Here is a 20,199-nt window from a genome sequence, read left to right as displayed (position 1 = left end):
TATAGACAAATAGAATCCTTGATCGTGAGCCGCTGTGGAGAGGGGTTAGCATTTAGAAGAATTGACATAACCCCCTCTGAGCCCATGGGATAGAATGGAAATATATAAATTAAATAAATAATAAAGCCACATGTATAAATGCTCTCTGAGGAAAGTATTTTTTGCATGTAGAAAGCCCGCAAGTTTGAGAGAGGGTTATAGGCTAGGTTTCTCAGTTGTATATGCATGTAGGGAGTAGTTTCTCTCTCCCTTGCCTCCTATAAGCATTCAGGCATTCAGATTAGTCCAAGTGGCATAATCCAAGAAAATGCACACTGCTTGATCTGTATGCGTAGATTAGCTTTTACTCCTCCTTGCATTTATTAACAAGAACTTTTCCCCCCCTCCAAGGAGCTCAGAGCAGCTTGTGAGACTCGTGAGAACTATATAAAATATTAACATAGTAAGAGCGGAATAGAGAGAGTCTTGTTCCACAAAGATGAACTGCATATCTGAGCAGGAGTTTAAACACAGGTCTAGTCTCACTTGCTTCTGGGAGAATTCCATTTGTGTCTGGGCGGACCTCTGTGGAAGGGATTACAAAACAAGGGTATAGAGGCAGATAACACCACTCTGTTAATTGTGCCTTGAAGGAGCATGTCAAGGCTTTGCTTGGTTGCCTATAGAGATAATGCTGATATGTATGAAGAGTTGGTCTCCTAAGAGCCCAAATTATTTAGCTTGTATTGTGCCTGAGAAGTAAAAGGTGGGTAGGTTGCCATCTCAGGAATAGTAACTACAGAAATTAATAAATTGCCATGTAAGGAGTAGGGAGTTTGGTTACAGGCTTTGGCTGGATGATGAAGTAAAACACTGGCATGGAAGCTTTGAATTAATAAGCACCTGACATCATTCAGTTGCTGCATCTTATGCTAGGATGGGTGGTGATGGGGGAGGCACCCAGCTGAATGTGTGGTATCACAGTGTCCCCAAGTGGCCAAGCAGGAAAACTGCAAACTGAATCTGACATTGTAGGTTGGTTTGACATACTGATATAGGTAGTAGGTATTGTTGCTTTGTCCAGTATGGCATCACTTGTATAAGGGTTTTCTGTCAACTATTTTAATGATTTTATACAAGTGCGTGTAATACCATTTTAATTATGGTTTTGTGTTTGCAGCATACTGCTTAATGCTTAATTCTTAATGCTGGAATGAATACATTTTATGTTCTAGATTCTTCCTTGTTTAAATTAGTTCAAATTCGAAGTGGAAAGTTTTATACTTTGCTTCAATTTAAAGCACCAAATAATTTTGCAACAGGATATCATGGATACAATATGGATTTTTTATCATAGAATTTTGAATTCTAAGAGAACCTTCACCAACTGTTCTCCAAAGCAACTATATATTTATGTCCTAATAAGAGCTTGTGGTTTTAGTAAGAAAGTAGATCTCAAAATAAAAACACAAGAGTTTTGAATTACTTGGTGTGTGTTCCGAGCCCCAGGTCTTACAAAATTGCACTGTGATGGTGACTTTGGAGACAGCAAATGTTTTGGCTGTAGTTGCTTGACACATGGATTCATTCTGTCTACATCTTTTTTAAAATTTTTCAAAGTTGTTACTGAAAGCAAATATAATGCTTTCATTTACTTTTTAACATTAATGTTGTTATTATTACTATTATTTATTTATTTATTAATTAAATTAAATTTGTATCTGCCCTTCATTTGTCGATCTCAGGGCAGTTCACAGCATAAAAATGCAAGATAATAACAGTAGAGGTGGGCTTTCAGAACTAAACTAAAGAAAGATTGTAATTCTGAAGTGCTATGTTTTTAGTCAATTAACATTTTATTGTGTCAAGAAAAAATGATTTCTCCTTTTTAGCTTACATCGGTTTTCTGGGGTTATAGCCAGCTTAGTGACCTAAGTACATCTTGCTAAGTATTAACCACCTTCCTTTATCTATTTAGACTTCCATTCCAAAAATGGTAAGTAGAAGGAAAAAAGCTGCTACTATTCCATGACTGCCTGTGTAAGGGGCTAGTGAAAGCTCACACAGTGCCAAAAAGTATTGGGAGTTAAACTACAGCAGGTGAAATATAAGGTAGACAAAGAAGTGGGAAGTTACTACATACTTAACACATCAAGACTCTGATTTAATACTATGTATGCGTGTATGACTAGAGTGAGGCTGTGAAGTACATAGTGCAGATTGTCTATTTTAAGATTCTGGCTGATGTAGTGGGCCTCTCAACTGAGGATGTAATGGAACATGGAGGCCATTATTGTCCTGCATGTGAATTATATGGATAGTCCTGCAGAAAAACAATGAAGGATAGTTCATCAAAATTACAACACAGACTACTGCTGTAATGCCATAGTGCTAGGCATTTGAATGCAGGACTTTTAACAGAGAACTCCGGCAAATGACTGCATACTGGTTCAAAGTTGCATGATAACTGGGTCTAGAGGGTCCTTCTTTTTCAGGCCCTGGTTATTGATTACCCTTGGTTTTGGTTTTTGCAGGGGGTGTGGGTAGTTAATTATACCAGTTGTTATGCTTCTGTGAATCACAGCTCTTGTGGAAGTGGAAGAAAATCTTTGGAATGGATGTCACCTTTATCTTGCTCTTTTACCCTGATTTTTACAAGGGCTCTTCTGCAATAAGATGATGTTATTGACTTGGTTCATTTTCAAAATAAACTGGTTTAATGTGAATGAGGACAAACTGTGGCTTCTGTTTATGAATGGTTTGGAGTGAAGCAAGCCCCTAGCCTCAGTTCAAATGCCTCAAAAAGCCAATGCATGGCTTCTTTTGTTAGCAGCATGGCAGAAGCAAGACATCAAGACCAGTATAAGAGAACTTAAACTTCTGAAGTTGCTAGTAAGTTTGCTCAAAGAGAAGAAAATATATTATGTGTTATAAGTACTATCCATTCCACTTACAAGTGTATTGTTTTGCAAGAAAGAATAAATCCAAATCTGCTGCATAAGGTCTCTTACGATTTAGTTGCAGTTTTCTAAAGTTCAAAACAGCACTGTGTAAACAAATATGCTACTTTTTAGTGTTTTTTTGTCATTTCTATACATGCAGTTGCTTAGAGACTATTCCTTTGCAAGTTGCTGAAACATTATAATGCTATTAACTGACTTGAAATTCAACACCAACTCATTTAAGCTTTACTTCAATATATGTTACTAGCTTTAAATCACAAAATGTAACTTCATTTTGTTTCTTTTCCCACAGACTATAAAAACAAAACATCTGCGACATTAGAACTTGGATTGTGCATCTTCAGTGATAATTGTTTTAAAGTTTTACTGTTGGAGAAATGCTGTGAGAAGCACAATGTGGTGAATCAAAGACACAGAAACCTTGGAATCTTTGTACTGATTGAGGAGTTACAATGTTTGCTTTGTGAACAAAAACTATTTGGTAGTGGATAGAACTTCTGAAAATGCGGCCATGGACTGGCTCCTGGCGTTGGATTATGCTCATCCTTTTTGCTTGGGGGACCTTGCTGTTTTACATAGGCGGACACTTAGTACGAGACAATGAACACCCAGACCATTCTAGTCGTGAACTATCAAAGATATTAGCAAAACTTGAACGATTAAAACAGCAAAATGAAGACTTACGACGAATGGCAGAGTCTCTCAGGTAAGTTGATAAAAACTTTCTCAATGTTGGTATACTGTACTGAAGTTGCATTTTCTCTGTGTTAATGTAAAGGACAAAATACTTTTTTGTCCTGGCATGTGTCTTTTCTGAGGTCGAAGGAGACATCAGGGTGCTATGTTTGTGTGGTGGTATAGTAGTTGGCTGTTTGTACTATATTTGTGGAAGCTGATGGTGAAAGTTTGGGGATAGTGCAAATTTAATGTTCCTTTTAAGATCCAGTAATCTCAGGTAAAAACTGTAACCCATAATTCTAACTTTCTCCAGCACTTAGGGCCAGGCCCATGGAGAGGAGGGGCACAGCTGGGTATACTTGCACTGGGCCTCGGAGGGCTAAGCACTGGCTACTTTTTTGCTTGAGTGTATAACTTTATTCTAACAAGAGTTCTGCCCTGGGCTTCAGATAAGCTCTGAATAGGCATCCTTAGGGCTTTATCTCCCTCTAATCAACAATTTATGATAGTCTGTATTCCCCAGCATACTTGCTTACCTTCCTTTTACTTGAAGAAATAGTTCTGTTAGATTATCTTCTTTCTAGTTATCATGGCTTGGAGACTCAGTACAGGTTTTTGCCCCCACCCCAGCTTAACGTTTGAATCATCCTGAGCGATACTGATTTTTCAGTACCAAGGTCCTTTCCTTAAGCCAGTACAGAAGGGTAAGAGACTGGGATATAAGAGACACCTGGTTTTATTCCCCATACCTGCTAGATACAAATGTTGGACTCTTTAGAAGTGGGAAATGCCATGTTTAGTAGTCATTGTCTCATGGTCATGTACTTGGCTAACATATGGAACAGAAAGGGTAGTAATAAATAACTTTTTTACTCTGCCTACTTAGTCCATCAGGACCTGTAAAAGAACCCGAACATGTTAATAAATGGAATTGAAATATATATAGTTGAGGTAGCCCAACCTCAACTATATGAGGTAACCCAACATGCAATGAACAATGATTTTTTCATGTTGGTAAAATAGTAAGCAGGTTGTGAAGAACTTCAAATGTCCACTCCAAAATGGATATCCATAGAAATGGGATCTATTGTAAGGATTTGTAAATGTGTAGACACTTGGGTTTTATAAGTAAAAAGGGAATGGTAGGTTTTCTGCGGGTCCCCGAAGACATTTAGTATCCTGGCAAGAAAAACAACCCTGCAGCATAAAGTGTTGCATGATTGCTTTTCTCAAATGAGGATGATTCCTGTCAGTTGAAGGTTGCACGCAGATGATAGCATTCTGCTGGGGGCTGAATTGTGTTGCAACGGAAGACTGAACAGTCTGATACTTCTCACTTTCTAGTTAAATATTAGATTTTTAGCTCAGTTTTGATGGTAGGGCTCATCTTCAGCTGAACCCAGCTGTGGACTGAGTTTCAGAGTGTATCTGTGGAAAGGAGAAAATTTTCCCAAGAATTTTCAGTGCGTGGTGGCTTGCTTTAGATTTAAAAAAGAAAGTGTTGGGTAGAGGGGACTGCATTTTTTAAAAGCATCATAGCTGTCCTCAGGACCCTGCTATGCAGGAGATGGATTGGATCACCTTTAAAATGAAATGACTGGGAGTTGCAGCAGTAGTCTCCATGTGGCTATGATGCTACTATATGCTGCTTTCCTCTGCCCCACCCAGGCATCTTAGAGATTAGAGCACCTCAGTGGTCAAAACTACTCAACTCTTGCATTTAGCTATCCAGGCACTGCCACTGACTACTGCTTCAGTTCAGCCACAGACTCAGCTGGCAATATTCAGCATTTAGTTTCCATGAGACCATTATTTCTTGTTGTCATATATGACATACCTCACTGCCCAAAGCAGGGTTTGCAACAGGAATTTCCCCACAAAAGAGGTGTTTTTGGGGATAGCACTACTTAGAATATATTGCCACACACCCCACCTGATGGTATATTACTAGTACTATGAATCTGAGTAAGAGCAGGACTAGATTTCTAGTTCATGGTTCTTGTCCCCAAGGGCAGTGTCCTGGGGAAAATAGCTGCAGGTGTCTTAAATGAGCAGAGGAATGGGGGGGGGAGAGGGGCTACTCCATGCCATCTTTTCCATCCATTAGTCTGTTCAAAGTCCTTCCCAGTGGGGCACCACTGAAGGAAATTTGAAAAACTTTTTGTAATTAGTGATTTATTTATTTTTATAAAAAAGGAAAACTATTCTCCACTCCATATGTGGTGGGAATACTTTATGTAAGACAATGCCATATAGCATTAGAGAATGACGGTTCCTATGTATAATACCGTATTTTTTGCTCTATAACATGCACCTGACCATAACACGCACATAGTTTTTAGAGGAGGAAAATCAGTAGGCATGCCACCCGTAGGCATTCCCTCCATAACACGCACAGACATTTCCCCTTACTTTTTAGGAGGAAAAAAGTGAGTGTTATGGTGCAAAAAATACGGTACTTCAGACCTAATGCACCACTCAGATCTATCTAAGATTCATTTCTGCAGAGGGTACTGCCATCTTCATGAGAGTGCCAAACTAGGTGTTCATTGCTTGGGGCTAGGGCAACATTTGATTTAATTTGGAACTGCTTAAAAGCAAGTAGCTCTGTACATTTTATAAATATGTAAAATATTAATTTTCTGTGTTTCCAAATGATGTTTTTATGAATCTAAAGCAATAATGTTGTTTGGCTTTGATAAGAAAGTCAAATCTAAAAGGCTCCCCCCCCCCATAAAAAGTGAAAAGTGATATATTTTCATAGCTTTAAAATTTATGGAAATCTTGTATCTCTATGCAGAGAAGGAATAAAGTTTTTCTTCAAGTGCTTACAAAAGAGACAAATTAATTTAACATTTCTGTACTAGCCACTACCCAGTGATATTTTTCCACATGAAGAAACACTCTTTAATTCAAGAGTAGCTTTCTGCATAACACACATAATCTGTACAAGATTTTAGAAAATCAGGATAATTATAGAGAAAGTTCTGCATGCAAATGTTTCATGCCACTAATTTGGCATATAGCTTTTACATGACTAGCTTGCACAAGCAGTAGTTTTTCCTCTGCCACTTAGCTTTCTGCATTGTGCCCATTCTATGTTAAATCTAGTGTTACATTTAGATATTTTTACAATATGATTGAAAAGATCATGCTTTTAAGTATGTATTCTCTTGATTTTAATGCTTGTGGCTTCATTTTATTGCATTTTACCCTGTCCTTTCTCCAAGGAGTTCAGAACAGTATTCTTCCCCTCCTTCAGGTTATCTTTAAACAATACTATGAGCTGGTTTTCCTGAGCATCAAGCATATCAACCCAAGACGCGCTTAATACCAAAGGAACGTAGAGCTATTGCCTATTTAAACAATCAAATGCTTTGACTGTGTTCAGCATCAGGAGAACAGTAGATTCTGGATGTGATTGACTCCAAAAATTGTATTGAGAACCCTTCTATAATAGGGAAGGCCTGTGGATCTTTGCCTTATGAACCCATAGTTGGGTAAAATTTTTGAAAGCCTACTGGCCAATATGCCTGTAAATAATTAAGCATCCACATTAATCAATGAAATAGTTTAAGGAATTTGGTCTCTATTCTGTATGTCAATAAACAATTTCAGAAGGGAAGGCTAATGAATCTGCTGGGACCAGAATCATTATGGAGCTTCATATTTTTGATCCCATTTTGGATTTCTGCTAGAGTAAAAGATTGATCTAATGAATCCTGGTGAGTCTGGTTAAATCTTGGAATTATCTTTTTTCCGTAGGAGTTTTGTGAAGATTTGGGAATCAATGGTTCAATGTCATAGAGTTTTGTATATATATATTTTTAATTCCTCCAAAATTTCTTTTTGTCTATAGGTCCCCCCCCCCCCTTTCACCTTTTAACAGTGCATTACTCATTTTGCTTGCTATATGTACTTGTTTCACTAGGAGGGCAGAATTTTTGTTGTTGAATTCCTAATAATATGGCTTTATCTTCTGAAGGGAATAAGTACCTGTGGGATTTCTAGAGATCTAGGTTCTGCTCTTTTTTAAAAAAGTTTTCTGTACACTCTGGTTGCGAACGTGATCTGTGCCCACAGCATTTGCAGCCTGAAGCACTGCATCTGCGCACACGCGTGATGCGATTTGTCGCTTCTGCGCTTGCGCATGATGTCATTTTGTGCTTCTGCGCATGCGCGAGTGCCAAAACCTGGAAGTAACCCGCTCTGGTACTTCTGGGTTTGGCGCAGTCCACAACCTGAAAATGCGCAACCCACAGCGTTCGTAACCCGAGGTATGACTGTACCATTAAACTTTAAAAAATCAGGAATCTCTTTAAGGCAGAGGTTTTCAGCCTTTTTTGAGCCATGGCTCCCTTGACCAACTACATTCTTTCTGGTGCTCCCCTGTGGGGAAATGTGCTCTGAGCCCCCGCAAGTCAGTTATGTCCTTGCCTGCAGAGCCACAAACCCTCAACCCTTTTCAAAAACCCCTCCCTTGTGGAGTGTTCCCTTTTTTCTCTCCTTGGAAGTCCTCCAGACAGCAGCTGCGCCTCCCTCCCCAAAGAGAGGTGCCTTCTCACACTGCTCCACATTGGCCTGGGAAGAGGATACCCCCAGCCTTAGTGGCCCAGTGAAGAATGTCCGAGGGTGAACGTGAGTCCAGCAGCTTGCTGACCTTGGGAAGCAGCAGTGGCAGCAGTGGGTGCTGCCAGGCCTGCATGGCGGAAAAGCTCCCTTTCAGCGCTGGGCACTCAGCTCCCAGGCAAGCTTTTCACACAGCAAGCACAAGAAAGGCCAGTGTGGCACCTGCTGGCCTGCCCGCCCGCCCAACCTCTCACTTGTGTCCATCCATTCCCAACAGCAAGGGCTGGTGGACTGGCTTGCTGGACTCCCTCACCCACATGCATGCTTACTCTGAGGCTGCCTCAGATCCTGGCAACCAGCACCCCTTGGTCAGCCCTAGAGGCACCATTCATCTGGGGAGTTTGTAGCCAGAGCTGCTGCAACAAACAACCATGCAAGCCTTTGGGAGGCAGAGACACAAGAGGGCATCAGAGGAGGGAAGGAAGGAAAGAGGGATGGAGGCCAGTTTTGCCTGCAGCACCCTTGACAATTATTCAAGGCACCCCAGGGTTCCATGGCACACTGGTTGAAAATCTCTGCTTGAAGAAGTTTCTCTCTAGTAAACACACACACACACACACACACACACACACACACACACACATCCAGGGGTCTAATTTCCCACAGAAGGTTTTAGGTCTGTGTACTCCCCATTGAATTCTGGTGATAACAGGGTATGGTCTGAGATATTAAGAAGACCAATCTCGTGAGTTACGAACCTGAGAGTCAAGGCCTTCTGTGATTAATAAATAATCCAATCTGGCATAATTTTTGTATCTTGCTGACATATGTGTATAGTTTCTTAGTTCTGGATTGGCTATGTGCAAAGCATCAAAGTAATTGTGTTTATGTAATATGTAGGATATTTTTAAAAAGACTGTTTACATGGGTTTTGTGATAGGTGAGATGTTCTGCTTTTATCAAAATAATCATTGAATACAAGATTTAAATCACTATCTATCACCACTTCACCTCAGTGTGTAAATGAGTGCAGCAGCAATGTAAAAAGTTTCATCCAGAAATTGTTCTTGTTGGGTACTACGCACATAAATAGAGCATAATATCAGCCAAGAGTTAGCCAACAGACTTTGAGGAAGATAAATCTTACATTCGGGTCACTTAGTATATCTTTTAATTGAAAATCAAGTATGGGAGAAATCCAGATTCCTGACCCCCTACTTTTGGAAGTACCTTGTGAGATGTACAATGTCCACCTCTACTTTTGAGGAAGGATTTTGCATCAGTATTGTATTTCTTTTTTTAAAAAAACACACGAAAAACTTGTGAAGAAAAAAAAAAAAAGATCTGGGGTATCTCGCTTTAAAGCAGACCTTACCCATATTCTTCTTTTGGTTGGTGCACCCAGGTAATTCCAAGTTAGAGCAGTTAACTGTGGCAGTATAAGGTTAATTTAAAATTGTACAGCATATACCAGGCAACAGATCTGCAGTCATGGGAAAAAGAAAGTGCACCCTATTTGAATTTTGTGTTTCACATATAAAGACATAATAGCAATCATATTTTCCTTAGTAGGTCTTAAAATTAGGGAAATACAACCTCAGATGAACAACAACACATAACATACTACACTGTGTCATGATTTATTTAACAACCAACCTTCCAAACAGAATAATCTCTACACCTATGATTGAGAGCAGAATAGTCCCATCTCTTCCTTCCTGAGCCAAATGCTCATAAGCTGAAATTGGGGTTGTTACTCAACTAAGTTTCACTCAGAGCAGACCCACTAAAATTAATAAACATGACTAAGTTAGGCTCATTAATTTCAGTGGGTTTACTCTGAGTATAACATAGGTTTTTATATTTTTGTTTAAGTTTTGTAACAAAAGACAGAGCCACTCACAACACAAAACTACACATTTTTCTAGTCCATTATCAAGAATATCCTTTCAAAAAGCATGTAACACTAATCAAACTTATTTGATGCATTCTTTCAATTTTGCTGTAGGATACCAGAAGGTCCTATTGATCAGGGCCCTGCTGCAGGAAGAGTTCATGCTTTAGAAGAACAGCTAATAAAGGCCAAAGAACAGATAGAAAACTATAAGCAACAAACAGGAGATGGTTTGTATATAACTATTTTGTTCATAATTCTACAAATGCATTTTCTGTCTAGAGGAAAACTAATGTTGACAATTCTGTACCTTTTCCTTTTTTTTTAGTGGGCTTAGGAAAAGATCATGAAATATTGAGGAGGCGGATTGAAAATGGAGCTAAGGAGCTTTGGTTTTTTCTCCAGAGCGAATTGAAGAAACTTAAAATATTGGAAGGAAGTGAACTCCAAAGGCATATTGATGAACTTGTATCTGACTTGGGTAATCATGAAAGGTACTAATAACAACTACTGCTGAGTTTTGCTGTGCTATTATTATTTAATTTGTATACCACCCTTCATCCATAGATCTCAGGAATCTGAAGATAGCAGGAGGTGCCAGACCAACTGGTCTCCCTTGGAGCTGGTTCCCTCTGGTTGGCTGGCTGTCTTCCCTTTTGGCTCTTCATTCCTGCTGATGGCCTTGGCACCTTGCAATAACTGTGATGTACCCTCTCTCTTTCCGTGTGCTGCTCTGGTTCGCCAGAAGCAGCTTAGTCATGCTGGCCACATGACCCGGAAGCTGTATGCCGGCTCCTCGGCCAATAAAGCGAGATGAGCGCTGCAACCCCAGAGGGGTCCCATTACCCTTTACCCTCTCTCTGCTCTGGCTGCTTTGCATGATTCACCTCAGCCAGCTGTCAGGCACTTAACTGCCCAGCGCCTTCTTTTCCTCCTTGTGCCCCACTTTCCTTGCTTAGTTGACCAGCTGCTTTTTCACCTTGGCTGCCCCTGCTCCTTTGACCATATGCCCATCTTTACCCCTAGCCCTGAGATCTCCAAGGCTGCCTGCTCCTTTGCCCACATGCCCATTTCCATTCCGCCACCCCAGAGATCTCCAAGGCTGCCCACTCCTTCCCTTGTATGCCCCATCTCCACCGCACCACCCCCAAGATCTCCAAGGCTGTCTGCTCCTTCTCTCATTTGCCCCATCTCTACCCTTGACCTGCGGATCTCCATAGCTGCTCTTCTCCCCACCACCACGTGCAATCTTAAAGTCCACCTTTCATGTTTTAGACATTGTGATATATCACTATATTGCAATGTTTAGCTGGTGATATATCACGATGTTGAAAATCAGATATCACCGATGTTGAAAATCAGATGTTGCCCAGCCCTAGTGGTTAACATTGTCCTTCACAGGCAACATGGAAATTGACTGTAGACACTCAGTGGGTTTCATAGTAGAAGCAGGTTGCCTCAAGGTACTCGCTGTGAATTATACCCCACGGATGTAGATGGGTCCCTTGAACAATGAAATCAGATTTTTGGGAGGTACAGGGGGCTTCAGTGGGAAGGAGAAGGCAAGTGTCCTGTGTGATTGTCTGGAGGCAGTTGGAGGATGGATGGCAGCTAATGGATTGAAGTTGAATCCTCACAAAACAGAAGTACTGTTTCTGCGGGACGTGGGTGGGGTTGGTGTGGGGGAATACCTGGTCCTGGATGAAGTAACTGTGCCCCTGAAGGACTAGGTGCACAGCCTGGGAGTCATCTTGGGTTCACACCTGTCCATAAAGGTGCAGGTTAATTCCAGGGTGACTGTCTACCAGCTCCATCTGGTATGCTGGCTGAGACCCTACCAGCCTGCTCAGTCTTGCCAGAGTGGTACATGCCCTGGTTAAGTCTTAATTGGACTGCACTTCAATGTGCTCAGTGTGGAGCTACCTTTGAAGGTGACTTGGAAACTACAACTAATCAACAAGACTGGTGACTGGGAGCAGCCGCTGGGATCGTATAAAATCAGTCCTGAAATAGCTACATTGGCTCCCATTAAGAGCACAATACAAAGTGTTGGTGCTGACCTTTAAAGACCTATATAGCCTTGGCCCTGTATACATGAAGGACCATCTCCACCCCCATCATTTAGCTCGGACACTGAGATCCAGCACCAAAGGCCTTCACTGTGAGAAGTGAAGTTACAGAGAACCAGGCAGAGGGGCCTTCTTGGTAGTGGTGCCCACCTCAGATATGAATGAGATAAGTATACAACCTTTAGGAGACATCTGACGGCAGCCCTGTATAGGGAAGTTTTTTTAAAAAAAATTATATATGCTGGAAGCTGTCCAGAGTGGCTAGGGCAACCCAGTGATATGGGTGGGGTACAAATAATAATATTATTTATTATTATTTTATTAAGTGTCCTCTGCAAGCAGGATAGTGCTTGCTCTTGTTAGGATTCAAGTCATTGTTTCAGACCTTTAGTTGACAGCACCCAGGTTTTTCTGTATGTGTGACACAAAACTTTCTCAAGCCCTTTCTACAAAAGTCATACTATAAAATACCATATTGCCAGCCATGAATGCAGAAATTCTAAATGTAAAAAATAAAGAGAAACTAGAGCATAAAGTTGCGATGGTGTCTCTTCTTTGTTTCAGCATCTATTTTTAAAAGTATTGCCCCATGTAGTGTCTTCCTAACTACTACTACTACTATTATTATTACTACCCGCCCTTCACCAGTAAGCCCTAGGGCAAATGTTTGTAATCAGAAGCATCCAAACCATTCCATTAGCTGATTTTAAGAACCAAGGTATGGGATTAAATAGAGCTAAACTCTGAATTAAGGGGGCAGTTCTAAACTATCTGAGAGGGCATCTGGGGCATTCTTGGATATTTGTGACTTTCTCTCTCAGCCTATGGGAGGGATGCCCCCCTGAGGCCCCTGTGCGGTGATGAAAAGCTCTGCTGCCATTGCTCCTTCACTGTTGATGTTCCAGGTAGGAGAACGAAAGTGGCATGTTGGAAGGCTGTTATGGGGAGACACTGGATCCTTGGGATCTAAAGTCCTCTTGTTCCCTCAGCATTCCCCTGACAAGCAAGGGAAACCTCACAAAATGGAGGAGAAAATAGATACTCTCCCACCTTCTGCCCTTGCCAGATGTGATTTTGTCTTTAGGTATGATCCATGGGACGTAACCGCCACATAAGTTGCAGGCTTACTATGCTGGGTGTTTAGGATTGTGTTTTAGCATACCATTCTGTACTGCAAAATTCAGTAAATGTCTGTGGAGGACTATTGTCATCCCTCCAAGCAGTGTGTCTCCATAGACAGTGGAGAGATACGTTTTCATTGTGAGCTCCTCGACTGAGGTATTGTCCACCAGACCAGTTTGTTGTTGTTGTTGTTGTTGTTGTTGTTATGAAGGGGTTACTATAGGGATGCTTTTATTTTTTGAATATATGGGCTTTGCTTAGAATCTTGCATATTAGATGTCTTAATCAGCCGTGACTCTGAAGGTCATACTCCTTTTTTTGAAACCACATGTTCCTCAACTTTGTATGTTTCCTCTAATATTGGTGGCTTGGGCACCTATATTTTCATTTAGCAATCTTTATATATATGACTGGTTCTGGAACATAGAGAGAATAATAGAAAATGATATTTGCAATTAAACTTGAGAACTTAATTTCACATAACAAAAATTTTGGTAGCCTCATGAGACTACACTAAGGAATTTCCTCTTTGGCCTGTTAAAAGTTATACAAAATAAAGCTATATAATTTGTTGCCTTATACTAAATTGATTTCTTTGGATATGTTTACTGTTAAAGAGGTGGTCTGTCTGGGTGTATATTTCATCATGAGAATAACTGCCAAGGTGCAAAAATCTCATAAGCTATAAAACCAAATCTAAGTTGGCTGTAATACTGAAAATGATACATTTTTTGCCAGTCTTGCGTTCTAACTGGATTAATTTGTTTACCTGAATGTTCAGTAACTGTACACTTACCTTGACAACAAGAACATATTAATTTTGCCTGATCTAGATCTGGCATTAAAGTTAATAGCATGTGGATCATTATTTACAACCCTGGTCATTTCTGTAAAGCTGATACTTCTATGATGTTTTGCAGATGTATGTGATTGGCTCCAGATGCAGATTGGATTTCTGAGTTGGTGAAAATACTTGCTACCAATGTTGATGACCTTAATGTTATATATATTAAACACAATAATCCCTGCTTTTACTAAAGATTTATTTGTTTCATTCAGTATAAAGTGAAAGCAAGTACAGCTAAACGCTTATTTGCAGTGCAAATGTTTAGATATCAAACCTGTTCTAAATTTTGTAGACTAAGGTGCAATTTATCCCCACTTACTTCCACTTACACACTAACACATATTTAACACCCCCCTGGGCATATCTAAATAATGGCCTGGCACATTGAGATCATTGGAAACTGTCTCATACCATGTCAGACCATGTCCATCTATCTCAGTTTAATCTTAACTTCTGGTCGTTGCCTAGTATTTCTGGCAGAGTACATTTCCATCACTCCTACCCGTCACTTGTTATCTGATTCTTTTAATTGGTGGTGCCAGGCATTGAATATGAGACCTTTTGAATACAAAGTATGTGCGCTACCATTGAACTATAGTTCTGTCTCCTGAGGTTTGCATTTACTAAGGCAACCAGAGCCCTAAGCCCAGTGCCATTCTCTTTGCATGCAAAAGGCTTGATGAACCTGAGATGGATCATGCATTAAGATTATAGCAGACAAATTTTGGGGGCGCAGGTACTATTTAGTCCTAAAATAACTTGAGATTCTCTAATAATTGAACAGACCAATTGCATCTAATTTGTTTACCTAATGTGATTTTAAAAATACCCGATAATGAAGATTATGCGGCTGCTTGAGTAGATTATGTAACTCCATGAAAGCTGATACTCACCATGAATTCCTATTCAGTTGCACTCAGGGTCTTATGGTTTATTGAGCCTTTGACATGCTGATTTTACCTTATAACTGTATTTATTGGGCAATTATTGATCCTCCACTAAAATAGTGATAGGGAACATTGTGCCCTGTTCTTATTTTGGATTTGATACAATATACTGTGAGATGCTGGGAATGCAGTTGCACGATATGGCAAAGATTTGTGGGAGTCTTGTTGAGTAATTCTGGATATTGTTAGCCAGGAAATTTTAGAGAACATTGTTGCTGCCATCACCATAGGACCTCTGTGTGTCACTTTAAGCTTTGATTCTGTTTTTCCTTCCTCTGCCATTCTCCTTCAGGATGTATTCTTTGCATTCTGGGATTTGGCAATATTAGTCTGTTGACAATTCACAGCTATCTCTTGAATCCCAGGCAGCTGCCCTGCTGAGTTTTCGTGCAAGCCTAGTTGAATCTGTCCTTAACCCATTGAGAGTGTTTGTCCTGGGCTTAGCTCAGGTGAAGTTCACATCAGGCATTCTCCGACATGCACTCCAATGCCATTCATGTTGGTACATGGCAAGTAGCACATAGACATATTGTGCTCAAAGTTATTCTCAGCACTGCACAGCCCAGCCTATCATGGTGATAGAGAATTTCACTGAGTTTTTTTTGAGGGAGTGGATGTTGATTTGACCAGCTGCCAGTTATTTATTTATTTATTTATGCAAGGGCAGGAAAAGTATACAGTCACTGGAGATATTTTCCTGTTACTTATCTGTAACAAACATGAATTTGTCTGGAACAAATAGGTAATAAATATAGCCAGGTCTGTATCAACACCTTTACCCCTTCTTTGCATTCTGTATGAATGGGAGAGCCATGAATAATCCCTAAGTAAAGGCAAAGAAGGCACCCTCTGAAACTGCTTAGGGGAAAAAGGGCAAGGCTTTAGATATAATTTTGTGGGCTTTGGGGTCTATTAGTTGGCTAAGGTCTAGCACAGGTGTGAGGAACCTGTGGCCTTTCAGGTGTTGCCGAACTACACTTCCTATACTCCCTAGCAATTGGCCTTGCTTGCTAGGGCAGAATGGAGTTGTACTTCAACATCTGGAGGGCCAAAGGTTCCCAGTCCTATCTTAGCCCAAATAGTAAGAACCTGCAGCACTTCTAAAATGTGTTCAGAATTTGTAAGCCTGCTGAGAAGGAACTTTCATTACTGTGGAGCAGCCATTCTAACTGTTCATTTGTCATACAGATTGTATACATCTTCAGTGCTTTTTTGGTTGTTCTTGAAACAAATGTATGGATACTAGTTAGGGTACAATTTCTTGTATGACGATCAAGTAGTTTTTAACTAAGCTATGAACTCTGGGTATAATTATACACAATCATAGTTTTTTGTCTGTCACCTCCCCCCAAAATGGATTGAGTGGTTTGAGTTGGTTACTGCTCAGAACTAAATTTATTACTATGCACTGATGGTTTGTGTCTTTTTCAACAATATTGAGTTGGTCTGCTGATTACCTGCCTATAATTTCCACCATGAACCTATACTTTCTTCTCTTTTGCTGACACCTTTCCGTGATATTCTCAATGGACCAGAGTACTGGTTTTTAGTCCACCTCTGCCTGCTATCTGTAAACTGAAAACTTTTCACAATACTTTAAACAGCAGGGAGATTGTGTATTAAACCTATATGCATATTTTCTTAATGTTTGATGGTAGCAACTCATTTTGGCTTTCAAGAGAGATTATTATGTTGCTCTACCTGCACCAAAAGATTTGTTTTATTATGAATATTGTTTTTGGTGCTTAGGGGAAATCAATTCCAATTCTGTCTGTGCATGTGTGTGAGCTTGGTTTTCTCATCCCTAAACTGTTCAAATATTTTGCTTAAATCAATTTGAGATTGTTAAATTTATTGAAGGTGAATACATGTGCACATACAGATATTTGGCTCTGGAAGTGGAGGGAAATCAATTTTTTAAAACTCCTATTTTAAGATCTTATAATCCTCATTTACTTTTCATTTTGCCAGTGATTCTTCTGATTAGTTAAGTTAGCCACTAAGGTTGTTTGTTTGCTTTTTTAAAAAACAGGTCAATAATGACAGATTTGTACTACCTCAGTCAAACAGATGGAGCAGGTGATTGGCGAGAAAAAGAAGCCAAAGATTTGACAGAGCTGGTACAGAGGAGAATAACTTACCTTCAGGTAAGAATTATGGAGAAAGTGTCCTTGAATAGAAAGAAATTAAAGTAGGATTTCCTGAAGGAACATTTAATTCACGCTAATATAGAGCAGTGTGAGAGTACATAAGGCACCAGAAAAATATATGTATTTATCAGGGTTAAAGCAACTTTAGTCATTAAAATAATGAAATTAGTTTATTTAATATGTGTTTGGACATTAAGTAAGAGAGCATTTGGTAAGTTTTATAGATCAAATTTATTTGCTGTTTGTGTTCAATTTCTGTTGAAGTACATTTCCAGTCACTTAGCTATGAGAAATTGCTATACCTTTCATCAATATACTTTCTGGTTTTATCATTTTTTACTAAATTAAAAAGAAGAAAATCTCTTTGGCTGTTCAGTATTTTGTCTAGATAACATTTTTTCTCAGACTTTGAGGGAAATTTGTAAGGTATGTTCTTTTGGACTGAATCTCATATGCAAATTCCATAAGTCCATGGCCCATCAGTCACTACCTTTATGGTTAAAAGGACATAGAGACCATAGTATCCAGGATGTTATGCTTGGTTGTCCCATGGCAAATACTTCCTGGTGACATCTTTGAAAATCATGGTACTACTGCAAGAGAGAAGGAAGTGCCCTTTCAAACATGACCTTAGAGACACTTCATGTAGTACTTTTTCTGACATCGAGATTAGTTCTAATCAGAAAAAGTATGTAGAATTATTTTAAGAAGAGGTATGTTTGTGTGTATGTATGTGTGCCTTGGTACACATATTGAGAAACAAATTAATGTAGAGGTGCAGAACCCTTGGCCTTCTAGAGGTTGTTGGACTCCCAACTCGCCATCAGCACCAGCCATCATAGCCAATGGCCAGGTATGATGGGAGTTGTACTCCAGTAACATCTGGAGGACCTTAGGTTTTTTCATGTTGAAGAACATTTTAAGGAAGGCTTTTATGTTCAAGACTAAAACAATGGGCAAGATGATCTCCTGAGGGAGCATGATTTTCCAAATGAGGCTGCTCTATACATGTGCATGGGACGCAGGTGACGCTGTGGGTTAAACCACAGAGCCTAGGGCTTGCCGATCAGAAGATTGGCGGTTCGAATCCCCACAACGGGGTGAGCTCCCGTTGCTCGGTCCCTGCTCCTGCCAACCTAACAGCACGAAAGCACCTCAAAGTGCAATTAGATAAATAGGTACCGCTCGGGGGGAAGGTAAACGGTGTTTCCGTGCGCTGCTCTGGTTCGCCAGAAGTGGCTTTGTCATGCTGGCCACATGATCTGGAAGCTGTACGCTGGCTCCCTCGGCCAATAAAGAGAGATGAGTGCCGCAACCCCAGAGTCGGCCACGACTGGAACTAATGGTCAAGGGATCCCTTTACCTTTACCTTTATACATGTGCATATTTAAATAATTCTGGAATGATATAGCTAAAGTGGCAAACTTATACCTGCTGACCTCAGAATAAGCCCCAGTGAACTCAATGGATCTTCTGAGTAGAACTATTGTAATTGCATTTTTAGGAAACATGCTTTAGGACTAAAGTGAGAGCAGCCACGGTCCAGAGGACTGAGAAGCTGGGGGTCCAGTGAGGTAGGCTGGGGTGTGGAGGTCTTTACACAGGACTTGTCGACATGAGAAACTGTCTGTAGTTAATGTTGAAGTCATAAAAAATCAGTAATGCTAAGAATTTGCCAAATAATTGTCCGCAAATCATTAGCAAATGTATGCTTTAATAGACATATCTGCTTTATATTAACATGTTGTACAATTGGCACCTCATTTTAAAATTTAAAGTAAACAATTGAAAAAAATTGAACTTTATTATATTCTTGGGAATATTTTGCATATTTCTTAAGGAAGCTTGTTGGAAGTTGTAGTATCATTTCAGTTTGCATCTTGATAGAAATGGTTACAAATCAGCAGTTAAGCTGTATAATATGCAAGCAATTTGAACTTGGTTTTGCCACGTTTGTGGTAATTTAAATCTTATCTCTAAAATTCTGCCTCATGATTCTAAACAAAGCAGTCAGTACTATGGAATTGTGACCATGTAAAAATTTGAAGTGCATTAGTTTTCAAAAGACACTAGACAACTCATGTAATACATTTTCCTTAAAAGTATTTAGATAAGTTAAAAGCCATTGAAAAATGCTACCATTCCAATTTTAATATGCATATAGAGCAGTGCTCTCTAGGGATGATTGCTTGAAAAAAAATGGAATTCTTACTGTGGAATTCTTGTTTCTGGATTGGGCTGAAGGACATTCCTCTGATAGGGGTGACATCTCCTGGTGGTGGTATCCTAGAAAGTCTACTGCCTCCTCTCCAGGGGGTGGGGGTCATTCCTGTGAACCACCCTGAGATCTATGAATGAAGGACAGTATACAAATTTAGTCAATAATAATCCCATTCACCAGAGCGATTCTTTCTATTGCCACTGCTGGTTGGGTCTGACTTGCTCTCTTCAGAGGCTTGTTTTCTTGACTTGTTTTTTTGGTTAAATATATTGCCAGCCTGAGCCGGCATAAAAGTTAATTACAACTTGATTTCATATTTTGCTAGGATTGTGACCATTCCATTTGCTCAATTTTACTTCAATATCAATTCATTATGGGTGGAATCTATTTGGTATTCTTGTGCTCATGGAAGGGCTTGGGCCAAAGCAATCAAACAATGCAAGTGAGGCATCAGGTAATGGAAGAAGAAAGGTTATTTTTGCCATTTCCTCCTACTGTCTCCAGTGCCCTTGACAATCAGCTCCAGAGAGTCGGGGAACCTTCCTGAACAATGTAGAAGATGGCATGGAATTCCCTCCTCTTCCCTTCCATTAGCAGATGCCACCACTGGTTCACTTATATTGTTTGTATGGCACGAGCAGTGTCAGATACAATTTAATAGTCTTCTATTTCTCTTCATTAAGCTGAGTTCCTGCAAAACTGAAGTATCATAATGTACGTTCTCTGCAGAATTTTGAATTTGTAGTTTCCAGTGCCTTAA

At 39.9% G+C, this 20,199-nt stretch overlaps 1 protein-coding gene across 1 annotated transcript in view; it reads left to right on the top strand.

The window, feature by feature from the left end:
- FUT8 (fucosyltransferase 8) overlaps window positions 1-20,199 on the top strand; it is a 73,796-nt gene that overhangs the window by 24,561 nt on the left and 29,036 nt on the right. Inside the window, exons 2-5 of the mRNA XM_079951652.1 lie at window positions 3,235-3,648; window positions 10,198-10,313; window positions 10,412-10,577; window positions 17,101-17,215. Of these exons, the coding sequence (XP_079807778.1) occupies window positions 3,446-3,648; window positions 10,198-10,313; window positions 10,412-10,577; window positions 17,101-17,215 (600 nt within the window). The 5' untranslated portion in view covers window positions 3,235-3,445. The remainder of the gene's footprint in view (window positions 1-3,234; window positions 3,649-10,197; window positions 10,314-10,411; window positions 10,578-17,100; window positions 17,216-20,199) is intronic.

Source organism: Podarcis cretensis (genome assembly GCF_951804945.1).
Source record: "Podarcis cretensis genome assembly, chromosome: 1".
Taxonomy (NCBI): Eukaryota; Metazoa; Chordata; class Lepidosauria; order Squamata; family Lacertidae; genus Podarcis; species Podarcis cretensis.
The sequence above is the reverse complement of the archived record's forward strand: the minus strand, read 5'-3'. Positions and strand labels throughout refer to the sequence as shown.